This window comes from Puma concolor, chromosome D1 (assembly GCF_028749965.1).
Source record: "Puma concolor isolate L17-30 chromosome D1, mPumCon1.1.hap2, whole genome shotgun sequence".
Classification (NCBI taxonomy): domain Eukaryota; kingdom Metazoa; phylum Chordata; class Mammalia; order Carnivora; family Felidae; genus Puma; species Puma concolor.
The window spans coordinates 2565098-2588346 of NC_141676.1; the positions used below are offsets into that span (position 1 = coordinate 2565098).

General features: G+C 59.1%; 1 protein-coding gene across 3 annotated transcripts in view; it reads left to right on the forward strand.

Annotated features, from left to right (window-relative positions):
* SHANK2 (SH3 and multiple ankyrin repeat domains 2) overlaps positions 1-23249 on the forward strand; it is a 497644-nt gene that overhangs the window by 147869 nt on the left and 326526 nt on the right. For all 3 annotated transcript variants that reach the window (XM_086676620.1, XM_086676615.1, XM_086676616.1), the window contains 2 exons: positions 15791-15857; positions 16230-16400. In XM_086676620.1, coding sequence (XP_086532746.1) covers positions 15791-15857; positions 16230-16400 — 238 coding nt within the window. The remainder of the gene's footprint in view (positions 1-15790; positions 15858-16229; positions 16401-23249) is intronic.

Sequence of the window (23249 nt, forward strand, 5' to 3'; positions counted from 1 at the left end):
CTCGGTCACCTCTGCTTGTCTCGCCTCCCCATTTGCTGTTTCCCGATAAGAACGGAGCGAAGCAAACCAGGGGAGTCAGGCCTGGCGTCCCGCAGACCACCGGGACCCCACTGATCAGACCAGAGGCCTCAGTTTCTGAGCCCACGTCTGTGACGTCACGGCCCCGGCCGGCCGGCCTCAGATCCCCGAGAACACCCAGCACGTGGCCCCTGAGTCGGCGACGACACACACGGGAGGCGCTCGCCCCGCTGCAGAGGTCGCCCCTGCCCGCCTGGGGAGGAGGGTGGGGGGCACGGCCCCCAGGGAGGAGCCCGACGCAGGGCAGATGGGAAGACGGATCTTTTAGCTGCAAAATCAGAGTCATCCTCTAAAGCCTTCTGGGCTATTGGGCGAAATACAATCAGGTAAAACATGAATTTTTGTGAATAAACTCCCCTCGCACACCTAGGCTGACAGACACCTGGGTGTGCTTCTGTGTGTTTCCCGGGCCTCCCTGCCTGGTACCTTCCTCCGGGGAGCCAGGGAGGCCCAGCTCTTTTCTGCGGCAGAGGGTCAGACAGGAAGTCACCCTGGGCCAGCCACGTCCCCTGGCCGTGTCTGCCTGAAGCCCCTGTGAGCTGGGGTGGGGCCCCTCCGTGGGCCCTGCGGAACAGGTGACCCCCCTCGGCCGCCGCCGCACCTGGGGCAGGGGGCGGACCTGAGCTAGACAAGCCAGGCTCTGGAACATTCTTGGGAGCCAACACTCAGGGGTGCCGCCCTGGGTGAGGTCGGGGTGTGGGCACGACCGAGAAAGGAAGGCCAGAACGGAGGGGCCCTGCTGACCTGTCACGTGGTCAGGGAGATGGCCAGAGGAAGGAAATCCCCTGGTGCTTCCTGAACGCAAAGCTGGTGGAGACCAGAGACTGAATCCCGCCTCAGCCGCTCACACACACGGCGCTGGCTTGTCCCTCCCGTGCCAGCTTTCCTGAGGCCACGCGGCCACCTGCAGACGTGGTCTCCGGAATTCTAATGGGGCGTGAGTCACCGGGAAGAGGGCGAGGAGGTAATCATCCGCCTCCGTCACTTAACTGGCACAAAGTCCCCCGGCCTTCCCGCAGCTGCACACCGTTCGGCATCTCCCCGCCGTCTGAGCGAGGTGCAGGGTGATCTGGACCTCAGGGTCTGCCCTCCAGGCCTGCCCGTGTGCCCGCCAGGGGCCAGCAGCCGGGGCAAGGGGGGTCCAGTGGCAGGTTTGGCGTGCGGGGCACAGGCCTGCTCCCTCCACTGCAGGCACCTCGCCCCTAAGCCTCATGGTAGCTGGGGCCCCGGGGCAAGGGCCGTGAGCAGGGAAGGCGTCCCCGGTGTGGCCCCCGGGGCCTTCCCGTAACTGGGATGGGGCAGGGCTGCTACTTGCTGAGCGATGACTATTTGGGGATCATTGTCTCTCATTATCTGTCCACAGACGGCATCATGAATCATAGCTGAAAGAATTAAAATGTTAGACACCGGGACGTAGTTGCTAAGGGATTTTGCGGGGGCGGGGGGTGCGTAGGGTGCTAACGTGCTGGCGGGTCTCGGGACAGCTGTCACTCACAGCTGAGACGAGACCCCCCCCCCCCCCCCCCCGTGGCAGTGAGTGTCTCGAAGGGACCGCATCCTGTGCTGGAAAGAAGACCTCAGTGTTTTGATCTGTAACATCAAGACCATGTCGGGCGATACCCAGCAATCATCCGGAAAAGGTAGTCATGATCACAAGTCAGTGGCAGAGAACGGTCAGCTTCGCCCTCGCGGGGCGTCACTGGGACGAGGGGACAGAGGCAGAAACGCACGCTGCAGTGAGGAGAGGGCATTTCCGAAGTGAACAGCGCTCTCCCCCGAGAGGTTTCTCGGGGTTGCACTTAAAGGCTTTCCACAACAGAATTCTCTTGCTTTTTGGGTTCTCAACGTCTCATACGTGCTTGTAAGATAAGTTGGTTTTTTGAAGGGCCCTTTCTGTGCGAGCTTGGAGTTCTCATTCTCCCTCTGGTTCTCTGGAGGCTCCAGGACCGGCAGGTGCACACGGGGTGATTTCCTCCAGTCCCTGGGCTTGGGGAACGCCAGGCCCTCATTCTCCGGGTGACCAGGGAGAGAGTCTGGGGGAAGAGGGTGTGAGCCTGGGTCCTGCGGCTCCCAGCCAGCCCCCAGGGCCGCCGTCACAGACGGGCACCTGTGCCTTCTCAAGGTCCTGTAAAGGGGGAGCTGCAGGGTAAGGGTGTTCGGGTGGGGCTCTGCCGCTCCCTCTGAGGCCTGACGCCCCCCTCTGCCTGGCATAAGTCCTCCCCTGGCAGGGTTTCCTCTGCTGGCTGCAACAAGGTAAATACGCTAAATCAGAAAGTGGATTGATTTAAAAGCAATAAACATCCACGTAGCTGCTCTAATGAAAACATCCTGGTGGCAGCCGTTTTCCCTGGTGAAGCGTGGTAAGCGTTACCTGAGCAATTAGGTGACTGTGCATTTAAGCGGAGCCGTGTTTCCAGGATGGGAGTCATCCACTGGAACGCGGACCCTGCAGAGCTGGGCCGGGGACAGTTACCCCACCATCCCGGGTGCGAAAAAAGGCCCTTTCCCGGGAGAGGATCCTTCCAGGGCGTTTCCTGGTCTGAGGTGGGTTTTAGAGCTGGTTTCTGAGTACCAGTCCTCCCTTTCAGGGCCCGGACCCCAAAGGGGGAGCTCTGAGCCCTTGGCTTGTGGTTTTGCTGGTTTCAAATTATTTGAATTTATTTGATCTTAAAAACTCATGTAGGAGAACAGCCCCCTCTCTGTGCCAGCATTTACTAGCTGGTTCCAGAGAGCTGAAGTCACTCTCTCCGGGTTTTTCCTAATAAAGCAAATGTCTTTGGCATTTTTTTTTTTTATTCCTAAAGGTATTAAAATGCAATTTTATGTTATTTCAACGTGTTGAATTTAATTCACGTACCTCCCATACATTTTAGCGGTGAGAACCCGCTGGGCATTCACCACGCTCCCTGAGTGGTCAGTGTGCCCACAATAGGATCCGTGAGTTAGGATGTATGACGGAAAAAGAAGGGAGAAAAAAGTCTCTTTATATAATAAGTTCCTTCTGCGGCACTGGGGTTAATTACGTGTTGGATGTCTTTTTTCTTCCAAAGGACCTGATCTAGCCTGGGTTTATTTATAAGCACGCTAAGAGGTATGAGGACAGGCGGGCAGGGTGATAAGGAGAGAGGGTCTTGAATTTCCTTTTCTTCTCCGGGGAGTTGGGGACGGTGAATGACATCAGCACCCGGGCTCTGGCGTCTATGGCTCGGACCCGAGATCGGGAGGTGGTGAGAGTGGGCAGCAGGGAGCAGAGCCACGGGGGGACTGGCTCTCACAGGATATTTGCTTTTTTCTAAGTTCATTTATTTAGTAAATGTTTTTACTATTGATTTTTGAGAAAGAGAGACAGAAAATGTGAACAGGGAAGGGGCAGAGAGAGAAGGAGACACAGAATCGGAAGCAGGCTCCAGGCTCCGAGCCGTTGGCACAGAGCCCGACGCGGGGCTCGAGCCCACGGACCGTGAGATCACGACCTGAGCCGAAGTCGGACGCTTGACCGACTGAGCCACCCAGGTGCCCCCATTTATTTATTTTTCAGAGAGAGAGAAAGAGAGGGAGGGGCAGAGAGAAATGGAGACAGAACATCCCAAGTAAACTCCACACTGTCAGTGCAGAGCCCGACGCGGGGCTCGAACCCAGGAGCTGAGATCGTGACCCGAGCCGAAACCAAGCGTCCAATGCTTAACTGACGGAGCCCCCCGGGTGCCCCGGGATCTTGCTTTTTGACGAGACAACTCTAGTCCGTGACTCAGAAATTGTGACAGGTGGCAGCCATTGTAATGAAATTGTGGATTCAGTTTCTTAGGGAAGGTCATCAAATAAAATTCCGTATAAACACCAAACTGGCTCACGGTTTCGACGCCACACAAAGACAGTTTTCATGTATGGAATTCAATTTACTGAAGTCTCTTCCCATCACTGAATAGAGGGAAGAATTGTGTGAGTGTGGAAGGTAAACCTGTAGGTGCTGTGACCCCCTTCGTCCTGATCGCTACCCTGCCGTTCTCACCCTGGTTATTTTGGGGTAAGAAATGGCGCTTCTGGGTACATGGCCATGGCCGCTGTCTTCTCGCGCCCTGGCCACTGTGGGTTCAGTAGCAGCGGCTTCAGGGAGGTTGATATTTTTGGTTCTTGGTCCAGGTCTTGGAATCTTTTTTTTTTTTTAGTTTTTTTTTTTTAATGTTTATTTATTTTTGAGAGAGAGAGAGAGAGAGAGAGAGAGAGAGAGAGAGAGGACAAGTAGGGGAGGGGCAGAGGGAGAGGGAGACATGGAAGCCGAAGCAGGTTCCTCAGAGCCTGACGCGGGGCTCGAACCCACAAACTGTGAGATCACGACCTGAGCTGAAGCTGGACGCTTAACCGACGGAGCCACCCGGGGGCCCCACGAGTTGATTTTATTTTAAAGGTAGCAACGGTGAGGTTAAAAAAAAGGTGCGTGTGAGGGGGCGCCTGGGTGGCGCAGTCGGTTAAGCGTCCGACTTCAGCCAGGTCACGATCTCGCAGTCCGTGAGTTCGAGCCCCGCGTCAGGCTCTGGGCTGATGGCTCAGAGCCTGGAGCCTGTTTCCGATTCTGTGTCTCCCTCTCTCTCTGCCCCTCCCCCGTTCATGCTCTGTCTCTCTCTGTCCCAAAAATAAAAATAAACGTTAAAAAAAAAAAAAAAAATTAAAAAAAAAAAAAAAAAAAAAAGGTGCGTGTGTTTGGGGGCAAATGTAACTTAAAACCGCCCGTTTCACACACACACACCCCCTCCCCCCCCACACACACACCTGAATTAAAAAGACCAAGTGTGGGTGCGAATACAGGGTGACAGGAAGTCCGGCTCACTGCTGTAGGCGCCTACAGCAGCCCCCGTCTGGAAGGAAGGCAGTGTCTTGTCCAGCGAGACGTGCCCTACCCTGTCATCCAGCCACTGCGCACCTCGGGGGAGGCCAGGAGGAAACAAACCGGACACGGCCACCCAAGCGCCTGCAGGAGCTCGTTCGGAGCAGCCTCATTCGTCGTAGCCACGCGTCCCGGCGGACAGGTGCATCCGTGTCGTGGGGCGTCCCTGGGCAGAAAAGCGTTGCGGAGCCTGCCACAGTGCAGACAGACTCCCAAGGCGGAGCCCCGAGCAAGGGGGGGGCCAGACCCCGCGGCGCTTGTAACTTGTGATGCAAACAGACGCGCTTGGTTTACGGTGAGAGAGACGGGGGCCTCCTCTAGGTTGGCTGGGGGAGGGAGGGGCGCGTCGTCCAGCGGGGGTGTGGGAGCCTGTTGGGGCGACAGAGATGCTCTGGTTCTCAAACGACGCGGTGCCGCGTGGCCTCGCACCCAAACGAGAACGGTCGAAACACCGGGAGGGGTGGGGATGGGGCATTTTGGGCGTGAATCCTGGTCCGGTCGTGTCAGTCCGTGTGGGGGCCGGTCCTTCTCTTCTCTGGACGCTGAGACACTCGGACGGGGGTGGGGCACCACAGCGGCTCAGCGAGAGCAGTGCGCCTTACGCCACGGCTGGCGGCTCGCAAGGCACCGTGTGACCGAGGCGGGCAGCGGATTGCTGGTCATTGCCCTGTTCTTTCGGGTTTGGGGGTGCCTTTGAGAACATTCGTAGCAAACTCTTGGGGTGGGGAAAATAAAGTCTCTGCGTAAAGATCAGACCCAGGAAGCAATTTCTGCTCTTGGCATTTCCATCCCCGACGGTCATGTTCACGCGGCTCCCTGGCCCCCAGGGCACGGGCTCTGTAAACGTGCTGAGGGGAGCGGTTCTCGGGCCTTCGTGTGTGTCTGATGTTCGCGGAAGAAGGCACGTGTCTGCGAGGAAGCCGAAACGATTCTCCGGTTCCCATGCCAGACGAGGTCTGCTGGGCTGAGCTGTGTCCCCAAATTCCTAGGTGGAAGCCCTCACCCTGAGCACCTCCGAGCATGACAGTGTCTGGAGATGGGGGTCTTTTAAAAGGTAATTAAGGTGACGCGGGGTCACCAGGGCGGGCCCTGCTCCCGTGTGACCGGGCTCCGTGTAGGAAGGGGGAGTCAGGACACAGACGCGCCCGGAGCGACGGCCCCATGAGGACGCAGGGAGAGGACGGCCGTCCCCACGCGAGGGGAGCGGCCTCAGGAGGCCCTGGCTCTGCCCATGCCTGGACGTCGGGCCTCGGGCCCTGGGGACGGGGGGACAGCACACATATATAGTTTCAGCTGCCCCGCCTGTTGTCTGTTGTGGTGGCCTAAGCTGGCTCATACACAGCGTGTGTGGTCTCAGCTGTCATTTCTCTCATTGGTTGCTGTCCTGCCGAAAACGGTGCTGAATTTCTGCTTCCAAATCAAATGTCATCACTGATCTCCCTCACGCACCCCTTTTCGAGGGAGGGGGCTATGCCTACACCGAGGAGCTAGAGGTTTCCTGGGGTCAGAGCCACCTGAGGCTGCATGGTAGCACCTGGCCGCGAGCCTCCAGGCTTTGGGGCCAAACAGACGAGGTCTACCTGTACGTAAGGTAGAAGTCCCACGTCCTTAAGCGGTTAGGAGCCTGCCTCCTCTTCTGTGGAACAGGAACAGGCATCGCGGCTACTCAGATGCCCGGGGAGCGCAGGTGCTGAGCAAGGTCCTGTTACCGCTGTCAGCTCGAGCCTTAGAGTCTCTGTTACTACGGCGTGGGGAAGCCCGTCTAGGAGCGTCCGCCGTCCCCGAGCGTCAGTCTGCGCCCAGTGCGTCAGGGACCCGGAGGCCGCACGGAAACATCTTGCCCCCGCATGTTCGTGCCTCTCCAACCTGATGGTCCCAACACAAGCTGCTCTCTTGAAGGCTGTTTCTCTGCAAACACAGCAAAACCGTTGGCTCTTTGTCAAGATTTCCGGGAGCAAATAGTGTCCTTCCAAGCCGGTGCTATTTCAGAGGAGAAATTTGCATTTTATTGGCAAATCCATCTGGGAGGGGGATGATGCATTTGGTCGATGTGAAATAATTACTTCCCGTTCCTTTGTGTGCATGCTAAACTTTTATGCCTCAGATGCTTTTTATGGCTTTTTTTTTTTCCGCCTTGACTACCATAAATACTTTATGCAACCGAAGACTGGATAATACCGTGCAGAAGGTGCTAATACGTAAGAGGATTGGGGCTCGGGGCCCCTCCACGGAGCGGGGAGGTGTTTTTATCCAGCACGGCTGGGGCTCAGCAACTAAAATGAAGGTAGGCCAGCTGGGTTGTAGTCTGACTTTGCCTGTTGGAGGGTCATAAACTTCTAGTCACTGGAGGTGGCTTTTCTCCTTAAATATGAACTCTCGGGGCCCTCCGTGGGGTTCCGTGTCTCCCTTGTGACTGGGGAGCAGTTCAGGCCCGAATCTCCACCTCCCCCGTGGGCGTGGCCGTCTTATGGAGCTCAGTGCCCTGTTGTGAAACAGTCTGAACACCACACGGAGCACTTAGCATCAGCTCTGGAGCTGAGGGTCAAATCCCAAGTGGCTCTGGGACCTCCGCTAAGCTCAGGTCCAAAAGGACAGCGTCAACCCGAACGCACCCACGAGTGTTTCCGTGTGGCCGTCGTCGGGCAGTTGTGGCCGGAACAGCACAGGCTGAGGCACAGCCCAGACAGGGCGCAGCACCTGTGTCCTCCGCCTAGCATCTGGTCTCACCTGGTGATGAGTGCGGCATTTCCGGAGCGGCATCGCGGGACTTCCCGAGCCCGCCCTTAGGCTTTCCAGCTTTCGATTTTGCTCCTGCTGAACACTGTCCTGAGCCCACCGTGGAAGGAAGCCAGTCTGGTCACGGGAGGGCGGGAGGCCCGGCGGAAGGAAACAGACGAGCCGCGGTTCGTGCCGTGACTCGTGGGCGAGGCTCTCTCCGACCTGCCAGCCGGACCGGCCTCCCACCCAGATGCCAGCCCCGCTTCTCGGTCCTCAGAATCTGTCCCCTCTTAGCTTTGGGGTGGCTTCTAATGCAGCCAGATGTTTCATGGATGCAGCAGCAGATCAGTCCCTTTTTATTCTGAGTCTGTTACGTTGTATCACAGATCGGTATTAAGTTTTGTCAAGTGCTTTTTGATCAAACACTTATCAAATTTGGTAACAGATCTACAATCAGCAAGAATCCTAGAGATGTTTTTCCCTCTTTTCTTGGTGCGATGAAGGACGCTGATGTTTTTATTCCTGTAATAGGCCCACCTCGTGATGATGTCTTCTCCTTCGTAAGTAAATCCCTGAGCCTGTTTTGCTCAGGCGCGTTTGGGTTTTCTGCTTCAGTGGGAGACACGACCAGCACCTTTGGAGGGGCCCGGTGGTGAGGTTAGCTGGCCTCATACCCGGAGCTGGGGCCGTTCTCTCTTCATTCCCCGGAATTAGTTGGGTAAGATGGGTGTTAGCATTCCTCCTGTACTTGGGAAAATTCATGAGAAGCCACCTGGGCCTGGGTTTTCTTTGTGGGACTTCAGGCTCTGTTGTAAGCCGTTTACCAGCATTAACTATGTGATGAGCACAGGTCACACACGTATCGTTATCCCCAGCTACAGACAGATGTAATTGGTCTGCGTTCTCTGTGCTGGAAGGACTGACACCAGGAGGTCCGTGACCCCGACCGCTGTACCATGCTGTCCACGTGAAGGCTGACCGCAGCCCAGGGCGTCCCCTTCCTGGGGAGGGACACGGGGGCCAGGTGGTCTGCGTGGTGTTCTGAGAGATGGTGGGGAGGACTTTATTCCCAGCCTCGGGGGTTTAGCAAAGGAGAGGCCTGGCCTGGGCGGTTCTTCCCAGGATTCCTCAGGATCCCCATTTAACCTGGGGTGGCCTGTCGGGTCACCTGGCCTAGCTGCCTCTTGGCTCGGTGCCTGGCCCGCTCTCCCCAAGCAGCCCCACGGTGGTTGGGGGCACCTGCCCCCCAACCAGCGTGGGGTCCCTGAGTAAGCCAAGGGCCTCCAGGTAACACATCGGTTTGCCAAGGCTCCTGGCCCCGTGTGGGATTTGGCACAACCTCGGGTGCTACTGCATTTGGAATCTGCAGGATTGCCGACTGCGTCCCTGGGCTCAGCCCCAGAGACTGAGCAAAGACCCCCGTGGAGTCTGTCTGGCGGAGTCCAGGGCTGGGTGCCCAGCCCCCTCTGCGTGCCTGCGTGCTCATAACTGAGCCGTCCCTCCCAGGCTCCCAGGCCTCTGGGGGTCGGTCGCTGCCTGATTTGCGATAGGTCTCAGGTTGGCGACGTGGAGTCATCTGGAAGGGAAACTGAAGATGGGGACGTGCCAAGCCCGTGGTCTCCCCCGCCGTCTTTGCACGGAGCCGTTTTCCAGTTATAGCAAGGACACACCAGGGTCACAGAGCCGCCTATAAATAGCTTTCCGTGTTAGGAGGCTCATTTGGCAATGGCAACAGGAGGAGGCTGCATTCGGGGCAGGGGAGTGGGTTCTCCACATTCTGGCTGTGCCTCAGGATCAGTAACGCGGTCAGTAACATGGACACTGGCAGCTTCTCGCCCCGCCTGGTGCTAAGTCCAGGGGCCGGCCAAGCGGATGCACCGTGGGCACCCCAGCAAGGCAGCGGCATCTCTAGGGCACTCACTGCCCGCCACCGGGAGCCAGGGAGACCGAGGGCAACATCGCAAGGGGGCACCTTTATCACTATGAAAGTGTTCATGCCCCTCCACCCGCCCTGAGCAGGAAGGCAGGAGTTTGTTGGCCCCCACTCGGAGCTCAGCATTAGACCAGATGATGGGTGGGAGAGGATGCAGGTCCACTTGATATTTGGGCTCAGGTAGAGTTGTTTCCTTATCTAGAATGCAAGCTTACACACAGAGACCGGGGAGAGCTTTGAGTGCTGGGGGCATGGGACATGGCACATGGTAGTGCTCAGTTGATGGTAGCAGGGTGTGTGGGTGGGTGGATGGTGGATGGATGACTGGGTAGTTGGTTGAGTGGGTGGATGACTGGGTAGTTGGTTGAGTGGGTGGATGACTGGGTAGTTGGTTGAGTGGGTGGATGACTGGGTAGTTGGTTGAGTGGGTGGATGACTGGGTAGATGGTTGAGTGGGTGGATGACTGGGTAGTTGGTTGAGTGGGTGGATGACTGGGTAGTTGGTTGAGTGGGTGGATGACTGGGTAGTTGGTTGAGTGGGTGGATGACTGGGTACATGGTTGAGTGGATGGATGACTGGGTAGTTCGTTGAGTGGATGGATGACTGGGTAGTTGGTTGAGTGGATGGATGACTGGGTGGATGGTTGAGTGGATGGATGACTGGGTAGTTGGTTGAGTGGGTGGATGACTGGGTAGTTGGTTGAGTGGATGGGTGGGGGGCTGGCATGAACCCACAGAGGGTATTGTGCATACAGTGCTGGGGTCTTCCAGGAAGTCCTGTGGAAGGGTGGCCTGGTATAGGATGGGTAGAAACAGATCAGCAGAGAGTTGCAGCGAGGGCCAACCAGCTTTCTTTGTGCCCTCCTCCCCTGTGTGTGGGGTCAGTTTTCCTCTGTCAGATCTCCCCCTGCCCTCAGTCCCCTAGGCTCTTTGCTCCTGGTACTGCACGATGCCCCCTCCACCATGCTGAGCCCCTCACTCTGTTCCTTACGTTCCTCATGTTGGTCTCGAAGCCATACAGGGGTAGGGGCACAGCAGTCTAGGCGACGGTGTGGGATTCCAGCTGTCTGGTGAGGGGCGGCCCTGACGGTAGGGGTGGGGGTTCGCCTGGGGCCCCCGGCCTCCAGCACAAAGCCTGGCGCCTAGTAGGTGTGCATTTGGGTCAGCTCCCCTTCTTGACTTTGGGAAGGACAACAGGCAGGTGTCGGCGTGGATTGTGGGTGGCACCTCATATCCTGCTGTGACGCACACAGCCCCCCACCTGCCCCGGTGTCCCCTAAACACGCTGTCCCCGTGTGTATCTAGTACAGCCCTTTGGCAAAAGACACGGACGGTTTGGGGGCACCCCTGATGAGGCGCCCTAAACCTTTCCCTGCTTACTGACGGGCAGGGTGTGGGTCTGTGGGTGTGCCCCACCACGGCCCAGTGTGTCTGTCCACAGGAAACCCTCTCGCCTCATCGATGAGGTGGGTGCAGGGCCTGGGTGGGCCAGAGGACCTACCTAATTCACAGGTAAATTCGAAGCATGCTCCCGGCTAACTCCGAGGGTGCTCCCTGGTAACTCGGAGCGTGCTCCCTGCTCCTGTGTGCACTGTCTGAGGCCTCCCTCCCCCCCTTCATCCCAGCACCCCCCATGCCTCGTGGGGAGTTGGCTGTTCCAAAGCTCAGGCATCTCTCCAACACCTCCTGGCCTGTTCATCCATACTTGACCTTCTGTCCTGCTGGTCCACTTTTGCCTTTTTTTGGCAAAAAGGTGCACTTTTGCCTTTTTTTGTTTAATTGTAAAATGTACAAACCAGAAGTCTTACTGTCTTAGTCTGTTCAGTGGCGTTGAGTACCTTGTTCTGAAACCATCACCACCATCCGTCTCCAGAACTCTCCGTCTTGCAAAACTGAAGCTCTGTCTCCATGAAGCACGGACCCCCGGCCCCTCCCCCAGCCCCGGCGCCCACCGTCCACTCTCCGTCTCCAGGAATCTGGAGACCCCAGGGGCCTCGCGTGAGTGGATCACACGTGAGCATCCACTCATCTGTTGACGGGCCCGGGGGTGCCTCTGTCGTTGGCTGTTGTGAGTGGCGCTGCTGTGAACGTGGGTGTGTAGGTACCTCTTTGGACCCCTGCTTTCTGAATCTGCCCTTGCTGCCGTAATGGAAGACCACAGACCAGGGGGCTTGAACAACAGACAGTTCTGGGGGCTGGAGCTCCAAGGTCGGGTGCGGCACAGTTGGGTTCTGGTGGGGCCTCTCTTGCTGGCCTTCTTGCCGTGTCCTCATGTGGTCGGGGGGAGAGAGAGCGTCTCTGGTATCCCCCTTACAAGGTTGCAAATCCCCCGACAGGGGCTACACCCTCATGACCTCGTGTCACCCTAACTACCTCCCAAAGACCCCACCTCCAAATTCCATTCCCCTTGGGGGTTAGTTTTCAACACAGGGTGGGGGGGGTGGGTAGGGCACAGACATTAAGTATGCAACACTCCACCCCCTGAGCCCCCAAATCCATGTCTTTCTGGCATGGAAAGCATGCTGATTTCACCTAACAGCCCCCCCAAAGTCTTACCTCACTCCGGCACCATCTCTAAAGTCCCAAGTCCCACTTAAACATCATCCGGCTCAGGTGTGCGTGAGACCCCAGGTATGGATCATCCTCAGGCCAAGTACGTCTCCCGCTGGGAACCCATGAAACCGACGAGCTGGGTGCTTCCAAGGCGCGACAGCGAGACCCTCACGGGCCAGACGTCCCCGTTCCAAAAGAGAGGCTGAAACAGAAGGAAGGGGTGTCGGGTCCCCAGTGGTCTGGAGGCCAGCAGCCAGCTCCGCGAGGTCTTTCGGCTCGAGAACAGCCCTGTTTGCTTCGGTGCCCTGGCCTGCGGGCTCGCCAGGGCAGCAGCCTCACCCCTGCTCTGCCGGGCGGTCCCACCCCACAAGGCTCCTGGTGGAACCCAGGCAGTGGCCTGGTAGTCTCCGAATCTCCTTCGGGAAGAGCGTTGCATGTTTGCTGCCCGGGAGCTACTGTCCCCTCTCGTCCAAACCAAGAAGCCCCCAGCCTTCCCCGGTTACAGCCCGGCTCCGCCCTCTCAGTTCAAACCCGCGGTGTCTCTGCTCCCATAATCCTGTGCGCTCTTTGTCCAGCGGTAGTCCGGCTACGCCACGTGCACGGTCTTCTCTTCAGAGCACGCTTTCTCACTGTTTGCAACAGGCATGGGCCGAGGATGTTCCCCAGTCTTCGCGTTCTGGCTCCTTCTTGCTTAAGCCCTCCGCCTCCAGTTCGTCTCTGCTGGCATGTCACTACGAGCAGCCCGCTGCTTCTTCTCTCTGCATAGACGTCTCCTCCGCCAAATTCCCAGCTCTCGCTCGTGCGTTCTGCCTTCCGCGCAACCCTAGGACGCAAGCACCAGTCGGCCGAGCCGTTGGTGACTTTATAATGCATTTCCTCGTGATTTGGTGTGAGAGTCCATCAGAATGGCCTTGACCATCCGTGCACCCCAGACCTCTTCCAGCCTCTGCCACCCCCACTCCCAAAGCTGCTTCCGCACTGGCGGGCATTTGTTACAGTGGCCCCACCCCAGGACCCAGACCTGCACTCACCAGGGAAACAGAGCCAGTGGGATGCACGTGTGCACATGCGTGCACGCGCACACACACACACACACACACACACACACACACACACACACACACCCCTGTATGGTGGCTGAGAAGTCCAGGGCTGATGCTGTGACAAGCTGGAGGCCCAGGCAGTGGTGGTGCAGGTCTCAGTCTGAAAGCTGGCGGGCCTGAGGCTCAGCTTGTACTTCCGTCCGGGTCTGAAGGTCGGAAGAGACCTACCCGCCAGCTCAGCCGTCTGGTAGGCGGACTTCCTGCTCAGTCAGACTCTTTGTTCTGCTCAGACCTTCAACTGGTGGGACGAGGCCCACCAGAGCCGGGGAGGGCTGGCGGCTTTACTGAGCCTGCTGAGTCGGACGTTCGTGTCGTCCAGAAACGCCCTCTCAGACACACCCACGGTAGTTTTTGGCCGACTGTCTGGGCACCCCCGTGGCTCAGTCAAGATGACACATACAATTAACCATCATACCCGCTTTCAGTCCCTTCGGGTCTGACCCCGGAGGTAGAATTGCTACATCACGCAGTCATTCTCTTTCACTTCCCGAGGCCCTCCAAGCTGCTTCCCACGGTGGCTGAGCCTTCTTACCTTAACAGCAGCAGAACGCGCGTGGGCGCAAATAGGCCGGGCTCTCCACATCCTCGCCAGCACTTACTATCTTCTGGATTTTGATAGTAGCCACCCATCTTGGCAGACCCAGGGGCCGCCCCTGAACCGCTCTTTGCCTTCTGGCTTTTGCTGGCGTCAGCAGCGGCTCCCGTGGCTGGTCTTCCACTGGCAAGCCGGGGAGGGCCCGGCCTCGGCAGCCGGCCGCTCCTCTCGGGCGGCATCCTTGGAGGGCACCCGTGGAAAGCAGCGTCACTCCTGAGGGCGGGGGCCCAGGATCCCTGGGTGTCTGCCCCCCCCCCCCCAGCCTCTGCAAAGCTGCCTCCATCAGGACGCTCCAGGGCAGCGGGCCCGACGGGTTGGAGAGATCTACATTGAGGCAGTTTCTTGTGACCAGCTGGTTCGCGTGACTGTGGGGGCTGGCGAGTCTGGGATCCATAGGGCGGGCGGGAGGCTCGGGCGGGAGTCGCTTCTCCAGGAAATCAGGGTTTGCTAATAAGGCCTCCGGATGATTGGCTGAGTCCCACCCCCGTCATCACCGCAAGGCTGTAGATGTGCATGTGTCTCCAGGCTGGCACCTGCAGGCCTGGCTCCCGTGGGTGTAGACCGTCGCCTGTGGTGCCGGGAGCCCTGCCCACGTGCTTCTGGTGCCTGGTCTCCCTCTCCCTCCAGCCCCACCCCAGCGTTTTCGTGTCAGCCCACAGATCCGTGGGGCCCGCGTTGGGAGCGTTGCCCGTAGGTGTTGGTTCTGGTCTTCTGCACGCATGCAAGGGTGGGATTTTTTTCCACCAGACTGAAATCTGGTGAAGAGCTTTGGGTACTTTTTTGAGGATTCCCTTCTCCCTGCTTATGGGGAGCGGCTCGTGTCTAATCAGAAGGACGGGACGCGGGGGCATGCCGGGCGGAGTACAGGACACGGTCCAGGGGCCCTCCAGGCGCAGGCTCACTGAGCGCCCCACCCTGCTCCTGTGCAGATGGTCCCTGCTGGGGACCTTCTGGGCAGACGCTTGCCCTCCTGTGGGTTCTCGTGGAATGAGAGCCTCACCTTGTCGAGTGGCCCGGAGCTTTGCGGGGGGTGAGCGTGATGTGTGGGGGCCGATGGAGCCTGTGGCTGCCGTTTTGAGAGTCATGACTGGGGTGTTGGGGGGCTCAGTCAGTGGTGCGTCTGAGTCTTGATCTCGGCTCAGGTCAGGATCTGACGGTTTGGGAGTTGGAGCCCTGCTCTGTGATGGCAGCATGGAGCCTGCTTGGGATTCTCTCTTTCTCTCTCTCTCTCTCTCTCTCTCTCTCCCTCCCTCCCTCCCTCCCTCCCTCCCTCTCCCTCCCTCTCAAATAAATAAACCGATTAAAAAACTTTTTCTAAAAAGAGTCAGGACTGTTCTCCCCGCTTGTGATAACATGCATGGGCCTGGAGGGCACCAAGCTAAGCGAATTAAGTCACACGGAGACATAAACCATACAATCTCACCGATACGTGGAATCTAAAAGTCCAAACCCACCGGAAGAGAGGTCAGACGTGTGGTTGCCGAGGCAGGGGGCAGGGGGTGGGCGGGGGGGGGGGGGCAGGAGGCACTGACTTCCAGGTAAAAGGTGGGCTGGTGGCTGAGATGTGGCGTTCTGCCCGGGGACTGGCGCTCACCCTGCCGTAGGTGTGCTGGCAAGTTCCCAAGAGAGCAGATCCTAGAAGTTCTCGTCCCGGGGAGAAGGGTCTCTGTAGCCACATGCGGTGACAGAGGTTAACTAACCGAGTTGCGACCTTCCCACCGTCGCCGGCGGTCAAGGTGTTTCCTCGCGCACCTTAACCTCACACGCTGTTGAGTGTCGGTTACATCTGAATAAAACCGAAAATGAGGGTGTACCTGTCGTCTTTCTGGGGGGCCCTGGGGGGGCCCACCGTGCGGTGCGGCCGTCGGCAGCGCGGACGGGTGCGAACGGCCAGGGCTCTGCGCTAACGTGACGTCTGCTCTTGGCAGGTGGCGATCATAGCGGGCAACTTTGAGCTGGCGGAGTACATCAAGAACCACAAGGAGACGGACATCGGTGAGTAGACTCGGGGGGCGGGGCTCCGTCCGGCGAGGAGACAGCCCCCACCGTCTCCCACCCCTGCGATGGCGGCTCCGCGCCCGTAGTTAGCAAACCGTGACGGAGAGCGCGGCCCTGGCCGCCACGCCGTCTCCTGGCTCGCGCGTCCTCAGTACGCACGCGGTGGGCGGAGGGCACCGCTGTCCCCCTGGGGCCTCGAGTTCATTTGCGGCTGACCTAGGCTCGTTGTCCTGAATCACACGCCTCCCCGCGTGAACTCAGAGGCGACGGTGAGCGAGGCGGAGGGGAGACCAGTGTCGCCCCGGGTCCCCGTCTCTGCGTCCGTTCCCCTGCCCCCGCGGGGGTGCTCACGACTGTTCCCCTCTCTAGTACCCCTTGTGCCGACCAGAAGGACTGTCTCTGGGGCCCCTCCTCTGGCCCATCGCCCTGCCGGCGGCTGGGCCCGCTCTTGCATCTTGGAAGAGCCCGCCGGCCTGTTTCCTCCAGCCCCGGGCTTGCACAGGACTTGCAGCGGGGAGCAGTCCCATTGGACCAGCGGTGGTGAGCTTTCACAGATGGTACCGATCCGTGGATGGGGTGGGCGGTGGGCTCCGAGGTGCCTGGGAAGGTGGCTGGATGGCGTCTGTGTCTCACCGCCTGTGCCCCTCCCCCCGTGTTTGAGCAAAAGCACGTGTCTGGCTGTCCAGTCTTTACCATGTGTGATGTGTGGCTGGTACCCACCTTGGGTCTGAGAACCGAACAAGGATGCGGAGCCAGTAGCTTTGCTGGAGTCACCCTGGGCTGTGCGCCGGCCATCGGGGCCTCCCGAAGGCCGAGCCCGATGCCGACGCCAGTCCCTCCCGTGAGCCAGGGCAAGCCGCTGCGTTGCTCTGAGGCTGGTGCCCCCAGGAGCATGTCGTAAAGATGGATGAGTTCACGTCTGCCGTGCGACTCAGAGAATGAAGTGAGCCCGCGGGTGCCAGCAGCTCCCGCCCGACATCGTCCCCGGGACAGAGGGCCGCGCGGTGGGATGGGGTCGTCTCCAGGTCGATGTATCAGACGCTGTTCCGGGAATCGGGGCTCTTTGAAGCAGGACACAGAGCCAAGGCGGGGCAGGGAGCGTGTGCGGGCCTCACCCCACGACCGCGGCGGGGATGCGCCTCTTGCGTTGAGCTGTCTCTGACCCTGAGGGGCCCTCCTCACTGCTCTGAGCACCGACCTTGATGGGCAGGAGGGAGTCGGGAAGTGGCTTCCCCATGCTGGCTCCTGGAGGGGGGCCGAGAGCCCCGTATATTCACGCTCCCGGCTCGCCCCACGGCCAGTACGAGGACCAGCCCCTAAACGGTCCTACTCACAAAGTGACGCATCCCTTGAGGTACCGAGTTGATTTTAAGACAGAGAGTGGGGTGCTTCCTGACTGTCTCCTCCGTTTTGAGATTTCGAGATTCCCTACATGGGATGCAGACTCTCAGACCAACTGAGGGCTTTTCCTACGATGGAAGGATCCCTGTGTGTTGGGTGAATACGTTTGAATCACCGCTCGCCCGTTCTGACCAATGATTTATTTAGACTATGAAGGGCAGCCCTCCTGAGACCTGGGGACACTCCCCGCAGGCTTGTACGGCGTCCGTATCTATCAGTCCTGGGGCTGAGGTCTGCGGCATTTACTCCGAACCTGTGTAAGACCACCCAGGCTCCGTGAAGACACAGGGCCAGCTTGTCGGTCACGCGAGGCAGGGGTCCGCGCCTCCTGTCCCCTGCATTGTGGGCTTTTCCACCGTGTGCCCTGCAGGGAAGGGGTGGTCTGCTCCCTGTGGGGTCCCTTCGGCACCTCCAAAGAAGGAAAGGAGACCTCTCCTTTCCCCCGAGTTTCTGACGAGGGGTCTGACTGTGGTCCAGCAAACGGGCCTGTTGGTCCTTTGTGGGCATAGACATCCCTCAACGTGCTGATTCACCGACGCTGTCAGCCTGTTGTAAAACCCCGATTCAGCCCTGTGCGCACTGTGCCTCTGCCCTGTGCCTCGCTTGTTCCCGGCGGGGAGCAGGTGCCCTGTGCGGTGGGAGTCTGGGCGGGGCGGCGCCTGCACCGGGCAGGAAGTCCGAACCTGGGAAGGCTTGAAGCTCAGGGCAGCCTCACCCACGGCGTGCAAGCCGCTCGGCCTCCATTCAGGGGCGCCGTGCTTTAGACGGAGTTCCCGGAGGCCCCTGTCCTCACCCACGGCCCCGAATAAGCTCCCACCTAAGGAACTGGTGGTTCCTCCCCACGTCCTGACTCCTCCTTGACTCCGCGTTGCCCTCTGACACCTCACTTGTCTCCCACAGGAAGTGTTGGAGGTCCTGGCAATGCTCCTGCAGCACGGGGTCACGGGGAGACCTTGCAGGCGAAGGGTGCCCCCTGGTAGCGGCTGTCTGGGACTGGGACAGGGACGTGGAGCGGGATGGAGGAGGACACGCGGGGTGCAGGGTCACCTCCACAAGGTGGCCCCACGGGAGTCCAGGCTCTGAAATCCAGGGCCCCAGCCGAGCTGATGCCTCTTTGGAGAAGTTGTGCGTCCTCAGGAAAGACGTCTGCTTCTCGCTGCTGGAGGGGGCACCCTTTTCCCTCTGGATTGAAAACAGTGTATTTTGCTGGAACCCCCTTAGGGAGCCCCCAGGGGTGCCTGAAGCAGCTGGTACCCAGGTGCCCATCACTTCTTTCCACGATGACTCTTCATCGAGCACCTTCTCCCGCTCAGGCCCTGTGACCGTTTGGGGACCTTCTTCCCCAGAGACCTTCGTCCGCCTGAGGCCTGGCCGGGGAGGAAGTGTGAGCCACGGAGCCTGATGCCCCCTTTGCCACCCTGCCCCGGGTTCCGGAGCACGGGTGAAAGTCCCTTCCCGAGCGGGACAGGCTACTAACCCGTCACCCCATCACCGGAGAACAGCAAGCGACTGTTCAGAAAACCAGACTCTTTTGTGCACGTTTCCTCTCTGATTGGTGCATCCGCCCGTTTCCCCCGTGTCCTGGACCCGTGCCACCCTGGCTGCTTCCTCGTCCCCCCTCCCCCTCAGTGAGTCTTCTGAGCTGCTGGCTGTCGTTCCCCAAACAGTTCGGGAACCACTGCCCCCCCCGCCCCACCCCCACCACCATTCCTGTTCCTGACTGATCATGAGTTGCCGACCCAAACCTCCAGGGTTCCCCGGCACCCAGCAGTGCGTGCCAAGTGTGGGGTGTGCCTGGGGAACTCTGCGGACGGAGATGGCCAGAGCCGCCCCCAGGGAGCCCGACTCGGGGGCCTGGCGTGGTATCTGTAGTCACCAGTCTGTGTCCCCCCAGCATTCCAGTGCTGGGCTTCCAAAGGCCAGACCCACCTGTGCCTCCCGGGACCCCCCGCCGGCCTGCCCCACCCCCGGCTTGGGTGGGCTTGCTTCGACCGTGAGGACGGACCACGTACCAGTGTCCTGGGGTCGCCATAAAGAGTCGCCAGCAGCCAGGCAGCGGGAATCAACGGAGATTTATTCTGCCTCCGTTCTGGAGACTGGACGTGCCGAGTCGAGGTGCTGGTGTGGCCAGTTCGTCCTTACCTCCCTTGGGTTCTGATGGGACCTGGCGTCCCTTGGCATCCCTCGGGTGATAGGCATGGCCCCTGTCTTTGTCGCTGCTGCACATGGCCCACTCACTGCACCTGTGTCCCTGGTCCCCTCCCCTTTCTCTGATAAGGGCGCGAGTCTTTGTATTTAAAGTCGCCCGAAATCCAGGATGCTCTCGTCTTGAGATTCTTAAGTTGATCCAGGGATTAGGACTCACACGTCTTTTGGGGGCTACGTCAGCCACCATCAAGGGCACGCACGTTGTCACACGACTGTCCTTCTGAGGCTGTTACCTCTGCGAAGGTACGCGTCCCTGGCGGGGATGTGTTTGCTAGAGTATTGTGATGTTTTGCCCTCCCTCCGAGCCCGGGGGTACAGAGCTTATGGGGGGACGGGGAGAGCAGGCATGGGGCGGTGGGCAGCACCGGGGACACAGTTCTCTACCCTTTCACCACGCAGTTCTGGGGCCGTGCTGCAGTGAGGGTCTCTAGTGTGCTGTTTGTGAGGCTCCGTGGCCACGTGGCTCTCCGATTCTACCCTCTGTGGCCTGGCTCCCGACCCCCATCCTCGTGACCTGTGAGGGTGCTGTCACTATCTGTCGAGGTCAAGGCCACTCCGCTGTCTGCCCCTGGACCCTCGGGTGCCGGGTGTCCAGCGTGATTGCTGGAGGGCTTCAGCTTGTCCCACGTGCCCTGGCTCTCCTCCTGTCAGCCTCACGAGTCCTGGCGGGGGTGCCGGGGAGGACAGGATGGGGCCGTGTTTCTACTGTACGATCTGCATTAAATCTTGACTTAGAAGCTACCCCGCGGCATAGGAGAAACGTGGAAGACGGGGACGCGTGTCCTGAACTTGAGGCTGCGGGCCCTTGCCTCTGTCGGGACGGCCCGTGATGCTCACTAGCAGACTTTAGCTGATCATTTAGTGGGGCTGGGGCACCGTTTTGGAGAACCAGGCTCACGTGTCGGGACTCTGGACCGAGGGAGTGAGGGTAAGGCTTCATCTGCATCCTGTTGGGTTGCGTTTCCGAATAGAAGTATGGTGGACGGATCCCCCAATCCCGAGCTGCGGGTGGGGACGTGGGGTCAGCGTCGATACTCAGAGGGAGTAAATTAAAAGGCGAAACGTTCTCCTGACTTGGGTAGTCGGCGACGTCTTTCTCCGAAAGACCCTTCAGATCATCAGCTAGCCTCTGCCTGGGAGCGGTGGGCCCTTTGCTTTCCGGACGGGGAAGCTCACGACCAAGAAATCAGGACACTAGGGATGCTCCGCCGTGGCTTTCGGGGAAGACAGGAAGCATGCTGAAAAGCAGTGAGGTGATTAACGGGCGCTCCGAGGTCTGTAGAATCCGGAAATGGATCCAGAATGCCGTGTGGATGCATCTCTGTCCCTTTAAAAGGGAGATTACATCTTGTCGTGAAACGTTCTGCTCTCCATCCGGCCAGCATGCATGTTGCCAGCGCCTGATGCTGTGGTTCCTTCTGTTTTGTTTTGCTTTGTTTTTTTAACTCCCTTCCCCTTTAAACAATTAGACGTGACCTCCGTTTGGTTATTTTATTTGCCGCCTCCGAGAAAGTGAGGATGTCAAAGCCGCTGCAAACACTAAAGTTAATCCCCATTTGCTGACATCCAGTGTTGAGCTGTCGCGGAGCCCATGAGCCCCCCGGGTCTCACGGGCTGTGCCGTGGGGCGTTTACGGCGGCTTCTGTAGGACGGAGGTCCCTGTGGCGAGGCTGCCGGGGAGCCGAGAGCTCGTGTCCGAAACAGTCATGCAAATATTAAGCGTGTTGCAAGCTGATGAGCTTTGGACCGGAATACCCTGTTTTTTCCAGTCTTTGTTATTTTTGTTCTTTGCCCGGCTTTGTGGGGAGATGAACTGTCAAATGGACTGAATGGCATGGGCTGTTCCTCTTCAGCTGAACAAGGTTTGTTTTCATACATCTTGTCCGTCTGCAGTTCCAGACAGAGAAGCAAGGAGGTTTTGTCTTTCAGGATGAAGCACATTGAGCTGATGTGTGAGTTTGGGTGTCTGGGTAGCCGATTAAGAGCTACGTGGTTACTGTTGCTAGGTTTCGAGACCGAGTGCCTGTGTAATTACGCTTCCGATATGTATAGATGATGGATAGGGGGTGGTGTTTCCAAACAGATTTCTGAATGCAATATTGTGTGTGTGTGTGTGTGTGTGTGTGTGTGTGTGTGTGTGTGTGTGTGTAGGTGTGAGAATGTAAAACCCATGCTGATAACCGAGCGGTGATTTTCCTTTTCTTTTTTTTTAAATACCTGTTCCGTAGGTCCCACCTGCTGTGAAATAAACCAGATCTTATGTGAAAGAAGCATTCTGTTTTCCTGGTATTTGGGCTGTAAAATGTGCCACTTTACTTTGAGACCTAGGGGGGCCCTTGGTGCTTGCCAGCAGGTCCTGGGGAAAACCCCAAGCTCTAACCTATTTCATTTCGTCGGGTCGGATCGATGGGGGTCAGCACGGCCGGGTCTCCTCTTTACGAGCCGTAGGAAGGAGCCTCCTCAAGGAAAGCCAGGCTGTTGTTGTACCTGGAATCGGGTGGCAATCACACAGCTGTTGTCTGGGTTCCCAGAGCCAGCTGCGGAGGAAGGGAGACATGATAAAGCCCTGGCAAGACTCTGCAGCCCAAGCGGATGTGAGCAGCGCGTGGCCGGCACCTGTCACGTGGCCTGTGTTCCTGGGTCCGTGGCCTCTGCGGGGCTGCGGGAGCCGTGCAGGGCGCGCGAGCCGGACTCCCTCCCTGCTCCGTCTTTTCCCGTCTGCCGGTCGCGTGCCCGCTGCCGGGGTGCCCCCCCCGCACCCCCGCCCTCCCCCCCAGCCCCGCTTCTCTCCGCCTGTCGGTTGAGAAGTTTTATCCCCAGCAGCGAGCGGACGTGCCGGGACGCGAGCTAAGGCGGCACCCTGTCTGGGACAGTTCCAGGTTGCACGTGTGCCGTGTCGGGATGGGGTTTCTCGTGTGGCTGACTTCTGGCACGTGGGCTGGCGAGTGTGGACGTGGGAGCCTTCCCTGAGGTCTTTGGTTCGTCCCAAGTGCTGTGTTGTCCGAACTCCCAGCGACACCTGTCTTTGTCCTGGAAAGGTGCAGCCGTGTCACAAAGCCTTGGCTTCCCGTGGCCTGCGTGTCTCCACGTGTCTTGCCTTCCCTGCCCGTGGTCTGTCCTGAGGCTCCCCAGCACCCACGTCCCAGCAGCTTCTTGGCCCATCAGGCATGCCCGGGGTTTTTGGAACGGTGCCAGAGGGAGGCCGGGCGGCTGGCGATTGGTCCTGCCGTGGCCACTGCCCACAGGGGCCTTGGCTTGGTGGCTGCTGCGGGACGTGTCCACTAGACGTGCCCAGCAAATCCTCTCACCTCCCACATGTCTCCTTCCAGCCTTCCAGGTTGAACTATTCCCCGAACCGGAGCCTCTCCTAGCTCTTTGCCTGCCGTTCTGGGGCGTTCGGGCCCCCAGGGAGGAGCCATAGCCCCCCGCCCCCCAGCAGAAGGGCCCCAGACACCCACCGTCTCCCCCAGACGCTCAACCACACGTGCTCTGGAAACCCCCTTCAGTGTCAGCACACCCTCGGCCCCTGACTCCCCACCACATGGGGTCCCTCTCGTCACCAGTATCACGTGGCATCACCTTTATCATCGTCACGTGAAATCCACAGGTGACGTGGATGTGCCACGCACACGTCGTTGGTGGAGGTCCACCTAACGCCCCCGCCGGCCCATAGGGGACCGGGAGGCAGAGCGGAATCGGCGGTGGCTTGGCGGTCAGTGCTTCCGTGAGCGCGTCCCGCCTGCGGGGCCCGCCTGTGCTCCTGCCGTCAGATCCGCCGTG